This window comes from Cannabis sativa, chromosome 1 (genome assembly GCF_029168945.1).
Source record: "Cannabis sativa cultivar Pink pepper isolate KNU-18-1 chromosome 1, ASM2916894v1, whole genome shotgun sequence".
Classification (NCBI taxonomy): Eukaryota; Viridiplantae; Streptophyta; class Magnoliopsida; order Rosales; family Cannabaceae; genus Cannabis; species Cannabis sativa.
The window spans coordinates 15,252,383-15,271,505 of record NC_083601.1 but is presented as its reverse complement, the minus strand read 5'-3'; the positions used below and the strand labels follow the sequence as shown (position 1 = coordinate 15,271,505).

Here is a 19,123-nt window from a genome sequence, read left to right as displayed (position 1 = left end):
CAGGAGGAGTCACTCACATTGAGTGTGTGTGTATTATAAATTTGTATAAATTAGTGTCTGATTTGCTGAAAAACATAGCTGCAATTGCAAAAGCTATTCCATTAGCTAATGATATGATAATGATATATAACAGCCTGTAGATTTGGACGCAAGCAAATAAAAAAAAGCTGATATACTTTCTTTTGGTGTACGATAAATAATCGATTAATACCAGAGCTTGCTTTTGACCAAGTTCTCTCAAGTAGAGTTTTGTACCATAAAGTAATTAAATTTTTCTCACTGAAATAAGGAAATATTGTATTTGTATTTCTATACTGTAATATTTACCTTAATGTATTGTAAAGTGAAATATTAATTGGAATTATAGTGTACTATTTATACTCGGATATTCAACTAATTAATAGCCTATGGTTTATATAATTAAACACCATGACTTTGTCTTCATTATATATATGCTGGTTGAAAACAAACTAGAAATTGAGCCTAAACAAAAGAAAATATTTAGAACTTTAGGATCACAAATGGAAAAACTCAATATGTATATTATTTATCATATGTTATTGTTAGATTAAGACGTTTTTCTTCACCATTGAATTGGCTACATGGCCCGGTGCAAATTTTCGTGACTAGCCACTGACAATACAGAATAATTATTCTTTATCTAAATATAAATAAATAAATAAATAAAAGGATTATTTTTTTCTGACTACATTACAATCATTCATGACTATTTTTAATTCCATAAAAAAAAATAATTAAATAAATAAAAACTTTAATAGAACGTACAAGGCAAGGGCCAAAGCTCTGGAAAGGTTCCCCCACAAACATAATGGGAAACAGTCCTTCCTCATGACATGTCCATTAATTAATTACTTATATCTTCCATGTTTCATATATTTATGATCAACATGTAATTATAACTTTAATTCTTCACATACATTGGACCCAATAAAAGAACCACAACTAGAACAACCTAGTAAAGTTAATTAATTACTATTTGAATAACTAAAATTAATTAATACTTAGCTTCTGTTTCAATCATTATTATTATTCCACTTTTACTGAATGAAGCCTTCAGTTTAGAGCTAGTGCACTGTTAATATTAGTCAGAGTTAAGCAAAAGAGAGTGAACAAATTTACTCAATATGAATTTTTTTTTACCTAAAATCCAAAGCCACTGAGGAAAGTATCATTAGAAGAGTCAAATCCCAAGTCCAAAAGAATCCCATCCTCAATATTGACATTGCCTGTGCCAGCCCATGAAGCAAAACTAGTACAATTCTCCATAGCCAAAGTAGATGATGATGAAGTTGATGAAATGCTGGAGCCTGTGTTCCCATTTGTTCCAAAATCAGAAACTTCCACTGGGTTTGATGAGTAAGAAAGTTGACTAGTTGGGTGTTTGAGATCAAAGCTTTGCACACAGTTCACATTCATCAGATATGGTAATGTATCTGAATTAGTACTATGATCACAGTAAGCAGAGTTCCCCTGATCAGAGTTTTCAGCTTTGGGATTAATCAAAGGTGAACTGAAACGAGTCAAGTTGAGATGATCAGTAGTACTGTTATCAGTAGTCTCATTGCTATTGGTGCTTCTTGCCAATAGTTTTTTCTTCAACTTGGTGTTCCAGTAGTTTTTCACATCATTATCTGTTCTTCCTGGAAGTTGTGATGCTATAACAGACCACCTAATAAATTTAAGTCAAAAATTACCATAGTTATATACATACATAAAAAGCTATGAATACATAAATAAAAACAAAGATGAGAAAGATGAATTGAACTTACCTACTTCCAATGTTACTATAAAGGGTCCAAATGACATTGTCTTCCTCTTCAGTAAAACCTCCATGTTTAATATCTGGTCTGAGATAATTCAGCCATCTCAAACGACAACTTTTGCCACACCGGTTAAGACCTATTACATAAAACAAAGAAAAACAAAACAAAAATAAGTCGACTTTAATTTCTTACCACCTTTTTGAAAAAAGAAGAAAAAGGGGCATAAAAGATTACCTGCTTTGTGAGGGAGAGCAATCCAGTTACCCCCAGTTCCATTGTTGTGCATATAGTGCTTGAGGGCGGCGTCTTCTTCAGGAGACCAAGGTCCTCTTTTGACTTTGGTTTTGTCACAACAAGGGGCTCTTCCCATGGCCCTGAATTTTTATCAAACACTTGGCAGAGACAAAGAAGAAAAAAACAGAAAAGAGAATGAGAGAGAGAGAGAGAGAAGGTGGCTGCTTTGGTTGCTTGGTGGTTAGCTGTAGTGTAGGTGACAGAAGATCAGGACAGGACAGGAGGAGAGACTCCAGTGAACATATAATATAATAACTTTCAACTATTTAAAGCTGCCTCTTTCTCTGGATAGAGCTTTTCAAAAACTTGATCAAGGTCCTTGACTTCTTCTGACTATATATTATTATAATTATTATTATTATTATTATTGTAAAATTAAGAAAAAAAGGAAAAGCTTTTCCAAGACAGAGAAAAAAGACCAGTCAATGTGGGTATTGGAGGAGGCACGGACATTTCATGCTTTTATTACTGCCAGAGAAGATATCATATTCTGATTTCACACACACACACACACAGATAAAAAAAAGAGAGAACGTAAGAGGAATTAGACCATTTCACTTCTAACCCAATGCAACAAAATAAATTAAATAAACAATTGACACGGTTTCAGCTTAACCTGCTTTTTTTTTTTTTATTTATTTCTATTCTCTTCACTTTTTTCTTCCTCTTTTTAGAATTTTTTGTTTTAAATATAAAATATATATACATATTGTTATGGATTTTTCTTGTGATGAAATTTATTTTAAGTTTTTCCTTACGTGAGTGACATGAGATAATTGAAGATATGGTAAAATAGAAATTTTGTGAAATGAGATTATTTGACTGTATCAACTCTCGTGCATATACAACTCTCTTATATATATATATATATATGTTGTTTTTTAGCTTGATGAATAGTATATATGTAACGTAACCACTACTGTTTGATTTGCTTACCTAGTGAGTACTAACCTCTTGTGTCTATTTTGAGAGCATAACATCACACTAACCAAAAACAAAACTAATGTTATCACATTAAAAGATAGGGAATCGATCACATTTTAGCAATTTTGTTATTTCTTTCCTCTATAGTACTGTTACATACAGTCATTAGAGACCTATATTTAATCTGTAATATAAAGGGAGGAGAGATAAAATCTGGTTGCCCGTGAACATTTTCGTGACCCCATTTAAGTGACTCTATTGACAAAACAAAAATAATGGATTACATAAGATATTTATGTTATGCCCTCTTCACTTAATCACTTCACCTCTTTATTCAAAAAAAAAAAAAAAAAAAAAGAATCACTTCATCTCGTATATAGATTGTATATACAATAGATTATACATGACAGATAATTTAACATAATGAGACTAAATTGAGAATTTGGATTACAAATTATTATCATTTATCAATTATCAGTTACATTATTTAGCAAATTTAGCATTGAGAGGTAAACATATATTATGCTGTCTGTGTCTGGAATAGGGAATTTCATCCCTTTGTTGCTGATGCTGCCATTAGAGAATATATATGAGCCTTTTTAATTGTAACAGGTTTTGTGAAGTTATGAAATGGATCCCCTTTTAAAAAGAAAAAAAAAAGAAAAAAAAAAACCCTTTTGTGAAATTGTCAATTATACATTATTTAGTAGTCCAACTTTTCCCCACCTTTTAGCCCTTTTTTCATTGTTGACTTGGCAAGTTTCCAAATATTGTGTGGCTTTTTCTCATAGTATACACACAAAGATGATATAACTTTAATTGTCTGACAAAAATATAACATAATTTCAAATGAATGGGTTACCATTTCAAAAAATGGGTTACAAGTAGGGGTACCAGATAACTCTGGGTAACCCTTTTCTTTCTTCTTCTTCTTTTCAAAACTGTGGAACGAAATGCAAATAAGAGCCATTGCCAGGTCCATACAAATAACAAAATGGGCTGTTATTTCAGGAAAAAAAAAACAAAAAAAAAAAATGGGCTATTAAAGTATCCTAGGTAATTTTCAATTTTACAATAATATGAGGATACTTTTTTCCAAATTTTAAGAAAAAAAAATTCACAAAGAAAAAATTACGGACAAAAAAAAAGGTAAATACCAAAACATAATCAATATTAAAACAATACTAAATTTTGTACAAAAATATAGAAAATTAAAATCCAATTTTTTTTTTCTGAAAGCCAAAACTATATTTTAATAAAAAAAAAACAAAATTTTTACACAAATCTTATAATTAAAAAGCTGTAAAATTTGTTATTTCCTGTATATTGAATGCCATTAGTTTGTCAAGCGTATGGCTGTTGGGTATCATACGGGTATTGTTGGTTATCATACTGGTATTGTTACCAAATAATTAAGATGGAAACTTACAAAAATACTGAAATTTGGGTTAATTTTTACAAAAATACTGTCACACTGAAATTTTTTCAAAAATATTGTGTTTTTATAAAACACCAGTAAAACACAAAGCAGAACAACTCAAAACAACAGTAGAACACTAATAAAATACCAGTAGAACACCAGTGAAAACTTAACACAGTATACTGCAGTATGAAACTTATAAAAAAACATAGTAAAAAAGTAAAAAATACCGCCTGACAGTATTTTTGTAAAAAAAATAACAAAAGTTAGTATACCATGTAAATTTCCCATTAAGATTTTAACACCATATATTTAAATTTTTAACTTTTTACTTTTTTACTATAGGACAGAATTTTTTTAAAAAATACTGGGTAAGTTTTATACTGTGTACTGTGTTAAGTTTTTACTATTGTTCCACGGTTATTTTTTAGTTGTTCTACTGTTATTTTAATTGTTCTATTTTATTGTTTTACGGTTATTTTATAAAAATACAATATTTTTGTAAAAAAATTCCATGTGACAGTAAAATTGTAAATTTCTACCCAAAATTTAATATATTTTTTTTTTTTGTAAAAACTCCATAATTATATTTAACCTAAGAAAGGTTGCTCAGTTTCCTATTTTTAAAAAGAAAAAGGATATTAATTGATAGATTGCTTGATACTCCATTTATATGTAAACTAGTAAACAAAGCCGCGCTTCGCGCGGTTTTAAAGCATAATTTAAATATATATATTTAATATTATATTTATTTAATTAATTATAATTTTTTAAAATATATATTTATATATACAAAAATATATAATGAAAGTGAGAAATTTATACATTTTTCAAAAAAATTATATTTATAAAATTATGTTTGTATAACTTGCTTTATATTTATGAAAAATTTCATTTTCACCGCACAAAATTATAAATGCACCCCAATATTAAAAAAAAAATATAAACTAAAAATAGTTTTAGAAAATCAGTGTTAATATTTTTTTAGAATTTTCTTTTTTACATTATTTTGTGTTAATTTCTTTGTCTATTATACTCATATTATATCATAATTTTTTTTTTCTAAATTATGCACATTTCTTTATTTATTTTTCATAATATTTAAAATATAATTTATTTTTATTTTCTTAGTATATTTTTTAAGAATATGAAAAATGAAGAATATTTTTTAAAAAAATTTAGCATAAACTAAAAATATATATTTTATATAAAATAAAATATTTCTTATTTCGTTTTTTTCAAATTTTTATACATAAAAATGAGGAACTACGAATACAACAATTACTTAGATACTACACTTTAGAATTCAGATCAAGAATTATTTTATGTAACTCAAGTATTATATATGTAATTTACTATGAAAATGTATATTAAACTAAAAGTACAATAGTTATATTTCATAAATATGATAATTAATCGAATTTAACACTTTGAAATTCAACTTCAAAAATTTATTTTGTCTAACGCCTCTTTTATACAAATATTTTTTTATGTAACAAATTATAATACACTATATAAACAACTTAAATATTTTTTTATAATTAATGAAAAATCAAAAAATAATTAATTACACATACAATTGCTATTTATATAGATTTACTATTAACTAATAAGGTCAAATTATTATATATATACATATCATGATACTAATTCTTAAGGTATCAAAAATTTATATATATATATATGTGTACATTTTTGTAACTGTTCTAGTAAATAAATTTTTAACATTCTTTTTGTCAACAATTAAATAATTGATTAAAATTGCATCTTAATACTTTTTTCTTAATGATAATTGCTATTTAGTGAAATGGTATTAAGGCAAATAGTATTTACGCACATTATATATATTATAGTACTTACATATATTAATTAAACAAATAAAATAGTAAAACGAAATTATAATATCAAATTAAGATAATTGTTATTGGTCACTAATAATTTTTTTTTTTCAAAAAATATATAGTTAAAAATAAATTTATGTTTCGGTCTCTAAAATACATTTTATTTAAATAATATTTTTTATAAAGTACTTTTCTTTTTACGAATGCATATATATTAATAATAAATATCTATTATAATGAAATATGGCTCATTAATTTATGTTAATGATTGATATTCTTATATGATATATATATATATATATATATAAAAACTATTTTTTTATTATTATAATGTAGTTATTATGGTTGTAATTATATATATTTTTTTTTCAAGGGATGAGCTATAAGTTTTAAAAAAAAAATGTTTTTACCAATTTTTTTTTTATAGTTATCTATTTTTTTTTTTCTATCTTAACATTAATTATTATGTTACTTTTATATTTTTTTTACCAAAATATTATTATTTATTATTGTTAGGATAGGATATAAATTAAAAATATAAATTACCAAAAAAAATATATTTTAATATATATATTTATACTAGATGAGACTTACGTGTCGAGCCACGTAAATTTTAGTTTTATATAAGTTTTAGTAGTTTTTGTTTAAAAATTCAGTAACTAAGCAACGACAACAACAATGGTAATAGATCTATTTAAGTTTTTCATATTTGTAAAGATTATAAATCTAAACTTTTAATTTTCTTGATTTGAGATTTTGAATTGTTCTGATTTATTTGTTTATGAATTTATTGAAATACTTGAATATTTATTTGTTCTGATTTATTTGAATATTTATATTGATGATTGTTAATAAAATTAGTCTGTAGCTTTATGTTTCTTATTAAAAAAAGTATAGAAAAAAAAGTATTTTTTAATGTAGAGTTTAAATTTTATATTGATAATTGTTAATGAAATTAGTCTATAGCTTTATGTTTCTAGAAAAAAAAAAGTATTATTTTATATATAGAGTTTAAATTTAAATTTATATAAATATATTTATTTTAAAAAGAGTAATCCACCAAAAAAAAATCGAATAAATATCAAAAAAATATCAAAATTTGGAGATATATGATTTTTTTTAATTTAAAAAAAAGATTGTTTAATTTTTTGGATTAATTATTGGGTTTATTTGTTAACGGAAGATTATTAAACCTATCGTTAAATTTAACAGAATATTCTTTTATTTTTAAAGTATATTCTGTTAAACCAAGAAATGCCGTTAGATAGGCACTTTTAATATATAAAGATATACCTCATATCATTTTCTAAATGTTCTAAATATTTTTCTCCATGTCTCAAATCACACAATAATAAAGTATTTTTTATTATTAATAATTTCAAAACTATGATGAAAAATGTCATATATTGACCTAAGAAAATAAAAACAACAACAACAGTAATAAAATATCTACTTCAAGCGATTAAAAAAGTATACACACTTCATCATATAAAAACCAGATAAAATATTCTTAGAAGATAAGAATATGCAAGAAACTAATTGAAGGTCATCAATAATAATAGAATATATACACATACACGTACAAATAGAGTTACAAACAACAAAATAAACGAATGAAATATTAAAAATAACACCCATACATATTTAGGAGACATGGACAAAGAGAAAAGATTAATATGAAGAGAGACATATGATGAAAATAAAAAATCAAGAGAAGATATATGTATATATAAGAAGCATAATGAACTAAAACTGAATCTAAATAGATATGCATGTAAAGATAGTTTTAGTGATAATCGTTCAAATCAAAATAAAAAAATTACCATATAGTTTTGTTGCAAAATATCCATTGGAGAAACTTGTCAATGAATAACTATTTCCAAATAATCTGAAAATAAAACATCAAGAATTAGGAATAACAATAAAAAAGAATAATCTTAAAATATGAATAGTCATTGTCATGTAATATGAACATAGAACATAAAAATTAGAAAGAAGAAAAAAAAAACATAACAAAAACTTCAAAATTATGAGTGGATACAAAACTTCAACTTGAGTATAGGACATTATATATAGACATAAACCAATAAGAACAATGCAAAGAAAACAAATAGTTTTTTTTTTTATTATTTAATGGAAGAATATGAATAGTTTTAATAATTAAATGTATAATAAATACAAATAATATTTTTTAATGAAGGAATACAAAATTTTTTAATATTTAATAGTGAGATCTTAATATAAACATAAATGAAAAGAATTAAACAAAGAATATAAATAGTTTTTTTTTTTTTTGTTACAAACTTTTATTTTTATGTAATAATAAAAACTCTAAATAATAAGAAAAATGAAGATATTAGAAAAAAAAAATATATAATAAAAAAAGCTCATATGCAGTACCACATCACCTTCCTATATCATTCTCCTTTATTATTATTATTATTATTATTATTATTATTATTATTATTATTAGAAAAAGTAAAAGATGATGATAATTACAATTTATAATTGTATTAATATATTATTATTATTATTATTATTATTATTATTATTATTATTATTATTATTATTATTATTATTAATTGATAGAAAAATAATTTATTCCTAAGAAATTGTTCATATTCATAATAATTGTTATTAAATTATTAGGTAACTTATTATGTGTTGTAACTTACTTATTAAAAGCTATTATTAATTAGTTGTTATCATCTTTTATATTTTAATAGAGAAAATAGAATATCAAAAGAAGATGATACCATTTTTTAAAAAAATAGTTAAATAGCTATAAACTAATTTGAGAGCGCCACATCATCTTTTTGAAATTCTCCTTTATATATATAAGTGTAGATATTGATATGATATAAGTAATTAAGTAGAGTCGAATATAATAATAAAAAATCAGAAAAATTACAAAACAAAAAAAAATATATACAATGTTGAAAAGATAGTAATTTGAAATAGTTAGAGTTGAGTTATTGATATTTTTTTCTTTTTTTCTTTTTTTAATTATTATTTTTATTTTTTTTTTTTGAAAATGAGAGTCCAATAGAATAAAAAAAAGTATAATACATTACCTAATCTTTTTTTTTGCTTGTTCTTTTTTTCACTTTGCATATATAAGAGTATATTTTTTAGATTTAGTCAAAATATGATCAAAAAGTATTTAGTTTTAAAAATATAGTATACCACATGCCCGAAAATTATTTTGTTTAATAGAGAGAAAATGTAAATAATGCTTTCCAATTTATAATAATTACTTTCCTATATAATAAATTATTTTTATATTAATATATCATACATTACTAATTAAATGTAGTTATAAGTTACACTATTATTAATTAATAATAATAGATGTGAATTGGAGTTACTCTATTGATAATAATAATATAGATACAGTATTTAGTTAAAATTATTATTGAAAAAATAAATAAATGATAAAAATTAAGAAAATAAAGAATAGGATAGAAAACACATATAGATTGCCACCTCAACTCCCTAATGCTTTCCTTTATATATATATATATATATTGATATGTAAGAAGCATAATAAATTAATCTACTCTAATACAACTCTAAGCAAAATATACATTGCATGTTATTAATATTCAGTTTATATATATAGAGGATACTTCTACGGTAGGAATCCTTGTTTTGTTTCTATGGGTGAAGACATTTTATTGTACCTAGATTAAGAATCTAAGAGTGATAAGAGAGTAGGGTATATAAAAGTAAATGTAGAGCTTAGTGTATGTTAACATATCCCTTTCTCAATTTTTTAATAGTATTTTTTTATTTTATTTTTTAACAAAAAAAATTATATTACTTTACATAACTTTTTCACCTTTATTTTTATAAAAAAAAAAAAAACTATTTTCACTTTTGATTCAAATTTTCTTTTTATTTTGTTTACTTTTACTTATTAATTTTACTTGAAAATCTCACGTCCCTTCATAATATTATTTATTGTTCTTCTAACACTGGAAAAAAAAATTACTTATTTCTTTTTCTTTAAATAACAATTAAGCCTAAATATACAATAAAATAATAAAATAAAAACTAAAAAAATATATTTATGAATTGTACTAAAAAATTATTGTGAACATGAATACTTACAAAATGGGTATTATAAAACATTTTAAAAATATATAGTTTTAAAATAGTAAAAAAGAAATACATGAATAAAGATTCTTAGAAATAATTTTTTTTAAAAAAAAAAAAAACAAAAAAGTTAATATTTAAAATATTATATCTTTTTGCATGCATATAACTTATTTTTTGTGATGATTAGAGGCATATCAAATTTTGAGTTTCTTTTATCACTATTTTTTTTTTTTCTATTTTTCTTTTAACACTTTTTAAAAATAGCATAAATAAAAAAATTGGAGTTTTATATTATTTTTTAGCAACTTCCTTACGTTTACTAATTTCAAATAAAGTTTTGATAATAGTTTTAATAAATTGTATTTTTTGTATATTATTTTGGGCTACTAAGTTGTTAATTTCTTTTGTCTAAGTCGTGAATTGTTAATATTTATGTAGTTTGCTTGTTATGCATCCACTATCTTTTCTTCTATCTTAGTAATGTAATTTTATCCTGTCTTCTTATTATTTTTTTATCTAAATATATTTTTTATTATTTAATTTATTTTGTAAAAAATAATTCTTATTATTGAATTGAGTTGCCGTAATAAAAAAAAAAGATTGGGGTCGTTGTCGTTGAGGTATCCTTTAGGAATCAAACTAAAAAAAAATCAAATAGATCAGGAGTACTACCGTCAACTTTCGCACCCGAAAACACATGCCAAAATATTTTCTTTTTCAATTTTTCTATGGCGATGTTCGTTATAGTTATAATATTAAGCTTGCGAATTTTCAAAATTTTTTGAATAATTTACATTATTGGCTACAAAGTTCCTAATATTCTAATTTACCAATTGTATTCAAAAAACTTAAAACTTATTTTTGGCACTGTAAACTATTCAAAAATTTACAGAGATGGTATTATAGTACCATTACAAATAAAAAAATTGTGACATCTATTTTCAGGTGTGGAGGTTGACTAAGAAATTGTAATAGGAGATTGTAATTAGCACTTAAGTAAATTTTGAAAATTCATTTATTTTGTTGACTGTTGGACCCAAAAGTAGTACGTTTTACATTTATCAACTCACAAGTGCACGAATCTTTATTGTAGTGTAGAGATTATGAAGAACGAAGTCAAATTCATGAGAATTGCGTGAGATGGAAGAAAATTCTTTTTTTAATTTAAATTATTAAAATTCTAACCTAGTTCAAAAAATAATGATATTTTTGGTAACAAAATAAAATAAAGTATTTAATAGTAAATATGACAATTGACAAGTAACATATATTTCTAATGGTATTCGGAAAAATTATTATAAAAATATTTATAATTATATCGATTCTCATAATTTAATTAGTAATCAAACTATTTATTCTCTAACAATAATAGATTTTCATTCGCTTTAAAATTATGACTTCTAAGCATTAAATATATGAAATAATTTAAAGTAAATACATAAAATCAAATAATATTATTTTTAATAAAATATAGAACCAAACATTAATAATTTTTAACTATAAAAAATATGTGATATTAAAGATGAAAGAAATTATTTTAAGAAGCGAAAAATTATAACCATTTATACTGAGAATCAACATAAAAATAATTATTTAATTCAATATACTAAATTTCATCGTCCACCTTAATATTAAGGAAACTTAGAAACCCATAAGAAAATTAACTAAGAAAAAGCGGTAATTTAATTAACATTGAGCGCTTAAAAGTGTTTTCTCAAGAGTTCTCTGTTTGAAATTGTCTTTAATTTTAACCTAAGCTTCTATTTATAGGAAGATAAAAAGACTAATGCGCAATTAAAACTTATAACAAATTGCATGGAGTAAAACTGAAATTACCCAATAGTCAAAACTTGAGTGCCACGTGGAAGCCTTAGATTGGTGGATGTGATGAACCTCAGCCACGGATGGAGTGTTTGTTCACTTAAGACGGGAGCAAGTGGACTACTGGGCGACACATGTTGTGTGCAGAAAGGAGGAGACAAGCTTTTTTTTTTTTAAGCTTGTGTATTACGGCTGAAACAAGAGGGAGTTGTGCGCTTGGCGCGTGCGTGACACGCCCGGACCACACAACGTTGTGCGTGAGTCGGGCTGGGGGTCTCCTCATTCTGTTGGGACCGACGACTGTAGAAGGAACCCGAGCTCGCCACATGGTGAGCATATTTGGTGGAGAAGAAAATGGGCCAGATGGGCCTGGTTCTTCTTGGAGTCAATTTGGTCTTCAAAATACTATTTTTCTCTTGTGTTGGGCCACACTTTTATCATCTTTCTATTTTTTTTTACTCTTTTCACAAATACTATTTTCTCAATCAAACACAAACAAAATATTTTTAATATAAAATATATCATATTAAATCAATGAAAATATTTATTTTAAAATCTAATTAATTTGTAATTCTCTTAATAAAAACAATGCATTTCTTATTTATTTTTTATTTATTTCTCTCTATTATGCAAAAAAAAAAAAAAATACTATTTATTAACTATAAACAAAGATAAAATTAATTCTAAATAAAATATTTTGAATATACAAAAATATAACTTTAATTTTATAAAGATATTATTTAAAATTTAATTAACTTTGTATTTTTACATTAAAATATGTAATATTTTGACATTTAACACTGAGAAAATTATACTGGAACGCAGAATGTACAATTTCTTTTTTTTTTCTTCAATTATATTTTGCTAATATATGTATTAAAACTACAATTAGGGATGAAAATTCATGTTATCGTATTGTGTTCGTGTTGACACATTTACACGATTATTAATTATATCAAGATTTCAAACACGAATACAATACAATTTCTTAGCAGATCACACGACACAATAATACATTTTATAAATGTACGTCATGACACAAATAAAAAATTGACACATTTAACACATGATTAAACATGTGGAATTAATTAAATTCATTATGTAAAAGAGTTTTATAGAATTTGCTAAGTAATTAAAATATATTGTTTCAACTAAATTATTAAAATAAAATAAAATAAACTTAATTTTAATTTTAAAAAATAAAAGAATAAAAAGGGATTGGTATTTTATTAAAATAAACAAATTGGTTATAAGAAATTAAAGAAAAATAAAGAAAATGTTGTCTGTGCAATAAATATGTATTTTTTTTTACCTCAGATAAAAAATAAACGAATAAAATATTAAATATATATGCAAGGAAAAAAATAAGAAAATAAAAAAAGATTTCAAATATAAACAAGATAATAAAAAAAAAAGGAAAATAATATACAAAATAAAATATTCTTGGAGTATAAAGGAGATAAAAAAAGTACTAAAAAATTAATCGACTATACATAAAGAAAAAATAAAATTATAAAAAGAAAACTATGTTTATTTTTTCTTTAATGAAAAAAATGAAACTATTAAAACCAAAGAAAAAAAAATATGTGATAGAATATATTAATTGTATTGGAAAAAAATAAAATACATTTATTGTCAAAAATTAATAACATAAGTGTAACGCCCTAATGCTAAGGCACACTATAGTGCTTTTTCAATTACAGTGAAATCTTTGCTAATCAAAGAATTTTTCTCAAAAAACGTGCCAAATTAAAACTTTTATATTAAATAATAAACTTTATAATATAATAAAATATTTACAAGTGCTGGGATCCCATTTTCAAACTTTTAAAAGTTAATATTCCAAAATACACATATTACAGGTCGCACAACGACTACCAAAATACAATCCCCAGATGTCCCGAGACCGAACACTCCAAGTCGCGCTGTGTTAGGCTAAAATTAGTCTAAGTTTCGGGTCGTATTTTTGGTTAGTTTTCACTCTTTGTTTCTAGTTTTAGGACTATTTTACGCTTGATTCTTTTGTTTCAGGTCCTCGGGTGTTTAAAGAAAGTATTTACAAGAATTGAGGACAAGTGGTGAAAGAATTGAGAAGAAAAATCAAAAAAATATGTTGCTGCCAAATCCCTGTCGGAAATTATTTTACCAGGATCTTAGATCTACTCACAAGTATGTTTATTAACATCCTAAATATGAACTTTCTAAAACGATAAATTAAACACATATAAAGTTAAGAAAACCTTACATTGATGCAGCGGAATTAATGTCTCCTTCCACTCAGATCTCTAACCCTTGAATCCTTTCTGTAGTAGAGTATAATCAAGATCTGAGCCCGAATGTCCTTCTTCTTCAAGTTTGATCCTTCACAGTCTTCCAATCTATGATTGAGTTACTGCTTGCTGTGTGTGGGCACTCAATCTTTCACTAGGGTCACGAAATTGATGAAGAAGAAAAGAGAGAGGGTTTCGGCCAAGGTGTAGAAAGTGGGGAAGGCTCAGTTTTTCTGAAGAGAGAAATTTCTGTCAGAAAGGCTTGTGAAAACTTGTCAAAGCATGTCATATGACTGAGCCATCACTTTCTATTTATAGGCAACTACTAGGTTTAGGTTAGGATTTATTTGGCATTAAAATAATGAAAATATTAATTTGAAAAAGCTATTTAAGTGGCCGGCCATGGTGTGTTAATGGGCCTCACTTAATTTTGCAATTTTATCAAATTTTATCTCTATTTTCTCAAAAACGCCAATTTTCCAATTCTAACCTTTTAAATGCCAAAACTAATTATTTAATAACTAAAATAGATTATTAAATAATATTGTCATTTAATTTAATTATTAATTAGACATATAAAGTCCATTAATAAATAAATAAACCTAGAAAACTCTTTTCTTTACAATTTCACCCCTGCTTAGTGAAAATTCATAAAATTAGACATAGTCTAACTTTAGAATTATAATTGATCAATCACGAATCAATTAATGAGTCTTACAAGCAGAATGTTCTCAACTAGAATGGGGACCATGGATCTATATGCTGAGCTTCCAATAAGTGAACCAAATTTACCAAGTAAATTCCTACTTATTAATTCTTCGTTGAATCCACTCTTAGAACTTAGAATTGCACTCTCAGACTTATATAGAGCATATTGTATGTTCCACGATATCAATATACTATCTCATTTAACCATTGTTATAATCTTATTGTGATTTAAAGATCCTCTATATAGATGATCTACATCGAGATGGGATTTCTTTACCGTTCTCACCCCTCAATGTATTTTGCCCCTTAAAACACTTAGCTACCTGTAAATGGTGTTTAGTGATCTAATAATTAGTCAGTTAAACAAGAGCTCATCCATTTACTTCTATTTGCTAAGCTCGAAGGGAATCATCACTTGACTTCTATACACCAGTAGAAGCTATAGATTCCATATTTATGTTCAGCACTCCCACTCAATCATACTATCATGTTCTCAAAATATACGTATCACCCTGACCCGAAAGTAGGCTTAACTAATAAATCTAAGAACATGAATAGCACTCCTGAGTTGAGCCTAAGCATATCAGGATTTAGATTCTTTTAATCTTAAGATCAACTACTGATATTGACTTGGAAAGATATGTATAACGGTAAGTTTGCAATATCTTAACTTAGTTGCAATATCGGTCCAGTCCAATGTATACTCCATACATTCGAAACTAGTATACTTTACTAATGTCCTGGAAAGAACATAACACTTACTCCAAGTATAAGTACACATCATCGCTGATTATCACATTAGTGTAAATCCAATAACACTGATGAAACAGGGACCAAAACTTTTGATTCATATGATCACAATCACATTCCACTGTGTTGACGATACTGTAATTGTGAATAAACATATGATCTGGATTTAACTGATTTTGTGTGTATGAATGTAATAAACATATTAAACATGTTAAACATATTAAACCATTAGCATGTAAAATTCATGCAAACATCAATCACTTCTAATTTCTTATATTGATAACTAATTAGATTGTAAAGAGTTTTATTTAGGGCATAAAACCCAACAAACTCCCACTTGCACTAATATAAAACAAACTGTGCAAATAGGTCAATCTGATGTCTTGATCTTCAGATCAAGTGTAGTATATTTGAATCCACCCAAACTTCTGGAAACTAGTTCATAAATATTCTTATGAAACATCCTTTACTATGTGCTTTACTCATCAAGGGATACTGAAATCTTTACTGTTTTAAAAGTACATCTGAATTAACAGAGGACATATCTCTCATATTTTAAAATATGTAATTGAGATAATACAGTGTAGACTTTTCTTCAGTGATATAACTTTCTGTTATTTTCGAATAGACCAAGTTATAGTTCTTCTCTGGTAGAGCTTGAATTATTATACAATAATTCCTCCACCCCCAAAGCAAGCACCATCTTATAGAATTTTGAAATTAGATGGTAAGATACAAAGACAACTGATACACAGTTCCTTAATATCTGACATATAGATCACTTTCATAAATCCTTCTTGAATATCTTCTAATGTTCCCTATTTGATTACATCTCAGATAGCTCCCACTCAATAGCAGATGTCTGGTTATATAATACTTTTAACCTCTGATTGTTTGGAGAGTTACCTAGTTGTGACTTTTGTATTAGTCTTAAAACTTTAAGTTAAGACTAAGTCATCAACATAGCAGACTAATATTTTGAAGTGAAAAATACATGCCAGAGATAAAGTAATCAAAATTAAGATACCATAAAATTTTATGAGAATTAAGAATTCTTGGTTCAAGTCATTCGAATGGACTGAACTAGAGTTCTTTATCTTATTCTCATAATTCTGATAAGCTATTCCTATCCATGTGAATGGTTAGATTTGCTTTTGAGTAGTGTTCTTAAGTACCTATCACAATTATCAACCTAATGAAGATGGGTATAGAACTTTAAAATTCTCCCACTCAATTAAGGTAGTGTGAAACTTTAACAAAGAACTTTCAAAGGTATCAAACTTTTACTTACAACAGTAAAATCGAAATGGAACATACAATCAAGATCAAGAATTTATATTGACAATAGCTGACTCATTATATTACTTCCATGTTTAAACAAGATATGTGTTTCATAGGGAATTGTGGAATAGGCTCCACCCCTAAGAATATACATATAGGGTACTTGTGGATAACCTCCACCCCTAAGTATATAGAGATTATGATCCACCCCTAAAGGTTGTAAAGATCATGATTCTCTTAGTGTGATAGAGTTTATGTGGAGTTGAATACTATCCAGAGTTCATTAGATATAAAAGATCGTTGAACTGTATAGTTTTCTTAACTTTTCTCCACCCCTATCAGATCATAAGATCCTTTTATTAAACAAATTCTTAATAATTGTATGAGAATTAACAATTATTGATAAACATAGAAATAATTTCTAGTGTTTATATAATATAACTCTATGAAGAGTTGTAAATATTATAGAATTTGTATCAATAATAAAAACACTTACACATACAAACATACAAATATAATGTGGTAATAATTGATGAAGATAAAATTAAATGAAGCTCAATCTCATTAATTGCAATAGGGAATTTCGAAAAAAAACTTTATGAATATTAAAAAAAATGTATTGCAACAATATGAGAGAAACAGGGATAAATATCCCTAACTAAAATTTGAAATCCAAATTGTCTTAAAACTAAAACAATTAATTCAAAAATTGAAGAGCTTCATCTTCATCTGGACGATTTCACCCTTGGTCCAGCTTTCTGATCCAACTCAATTGAGTTCAAGTAGCTTGGCCTATAAGAAGAAGAAAACAAATAAACAAAGTTAGTCCAGAATCATAAATCCAATTGGATAACAATTCACTAAACTCTTAAAGTTTATAAATGGAAATACCTTGTTTCTTTGCAAGAAGTTTAGGACACTGGGGTTTCCAATGACCTTTCTCATTGCAGTAGAAACACTTTCCTTTAAGTGTAGCATCACCAGAAGGAGCAGCCTTTTTCATGGCTTTTGTTCGCTTCTTGGTGTTCTTCCACTTCTTCTTCGATTTGGGTTTTGAAGCAGAGGCAACATTTGCTTCAGGTTTCATCGTCCCATTACCATTACCATGATTATGAGGTTTACTCCCATTCTTCTTGGGTCCTCCAATCAAATTTTCATAAGTTTGAAGGTCATTGACTAATTCATGAAAGTCAATTTCCTTCTTATTCATGACATAATTTGATGTATATGGTAGAAATGCCTTTGAGTCGCTATTCAAGATAAGACTTACTTGAGTAGCACTGTCCATTTCAGCACCATGATCCTGGGCTTCTTGGAAATAACTGGACATGAGGAGAACATGATCACGCACATTTTGATGAGGTTCCATCCGTGCATTAATGTACTTCTTAGTCGCGTCAAAGCGTGACTGAAGCGATGCCTTACCGAATAGCTCATTTAACTTCGTCATAACTTCAGCAGCCTTCTCAGTTTTAGAAAACCGAGTTTTGAGGGTGTCAACCATGCTAGAAAGCATAAAGTATAGAGCTTTGTCATTTGCTTTCTGCCAACGCTCATACTTTTCTTTCACAGCTTTGGATGCATTATCCCCAGGCACTTCAGGTGACGGCTCAGTTAAAACAAACAAGGCAATTTCTCCTATGAGAGCAATATTAATGTTCTCATTCCATTTATTAAAGTTAGATCCATTCAGCTTATTTTCAGTCAACAGTGATAACATAGGATTCATTTTGACAAAACAGGATACTACAAAATAATAGAAATCAACAAATAGAAATTAAATAATGGTTTAACACAAAATCTATTCAGAAATTATAAGCACATAGCAAGTAGGAATGATATGAGAAAATACTTAAAAATTCAATCCTAAATAATTTCTAAGGTTTTCAACAAACTGATATCAGTGTCTCGTTTAGGCGAGAGTCAAAG

At 26.0% G+C, this 19,123-nt stretch overlaps 1 protein-coding gene across 1 annotated transcript; it reads right to left on the bottom strand.

Moving 5' to 3' along the window:
• Positions 1–730: 730 nt before the first annotated feature.
• Positions 731–2,671, bottom strand: LOC115706130 (transcription factor RAX2). The gene is made up of 3 exons (XM_030633666.2): positions 2,019–2,671; positions 1,791–1,920; positions 731–1,690 (listed from the first exon to the last, which is right to left on the bottom strand). The coding sequence occupies exons 1-3, from the start codon at positions 2,152–2,154 to the stop codon at positions 1,162–1,164; spliced, it is 795 nt and encodes a 264-aa protein (XP_030489526.2). The 5' UTR covers positions 2,155–2,671; the 3' UTR covers positions 731–1,161.
• Between the last annotated feature and the right edge of the window lie 16,452 nt (positions 2,672–19,123).

Excerpts from the sequence above, each read along its gene's own strand:
- LOC115706130 (XM_030633666.2), bottom strand. The coding sequence starts at position 2,154 with ATGGGAAGAGCCCCTTGTTGTGACAAAACCAAAGTCAAAAGAGGACCT. Across the intron at positions 1,921-2,018 it reads TGCTCTCCCTCACAAAGCAG|GTCTTAACCGGTGTGGCAAA; the intron begins GTAATCTTTTAT and ends TTTATGTAATAG. Across the intron at positions 1,691-1,790 it reads TATAGTAACATTGGAAGTAG|GTGGTCTGTTATAGCATCAC; the intron begins GTAAGTTCAATT and ends TAAATTTATTAG.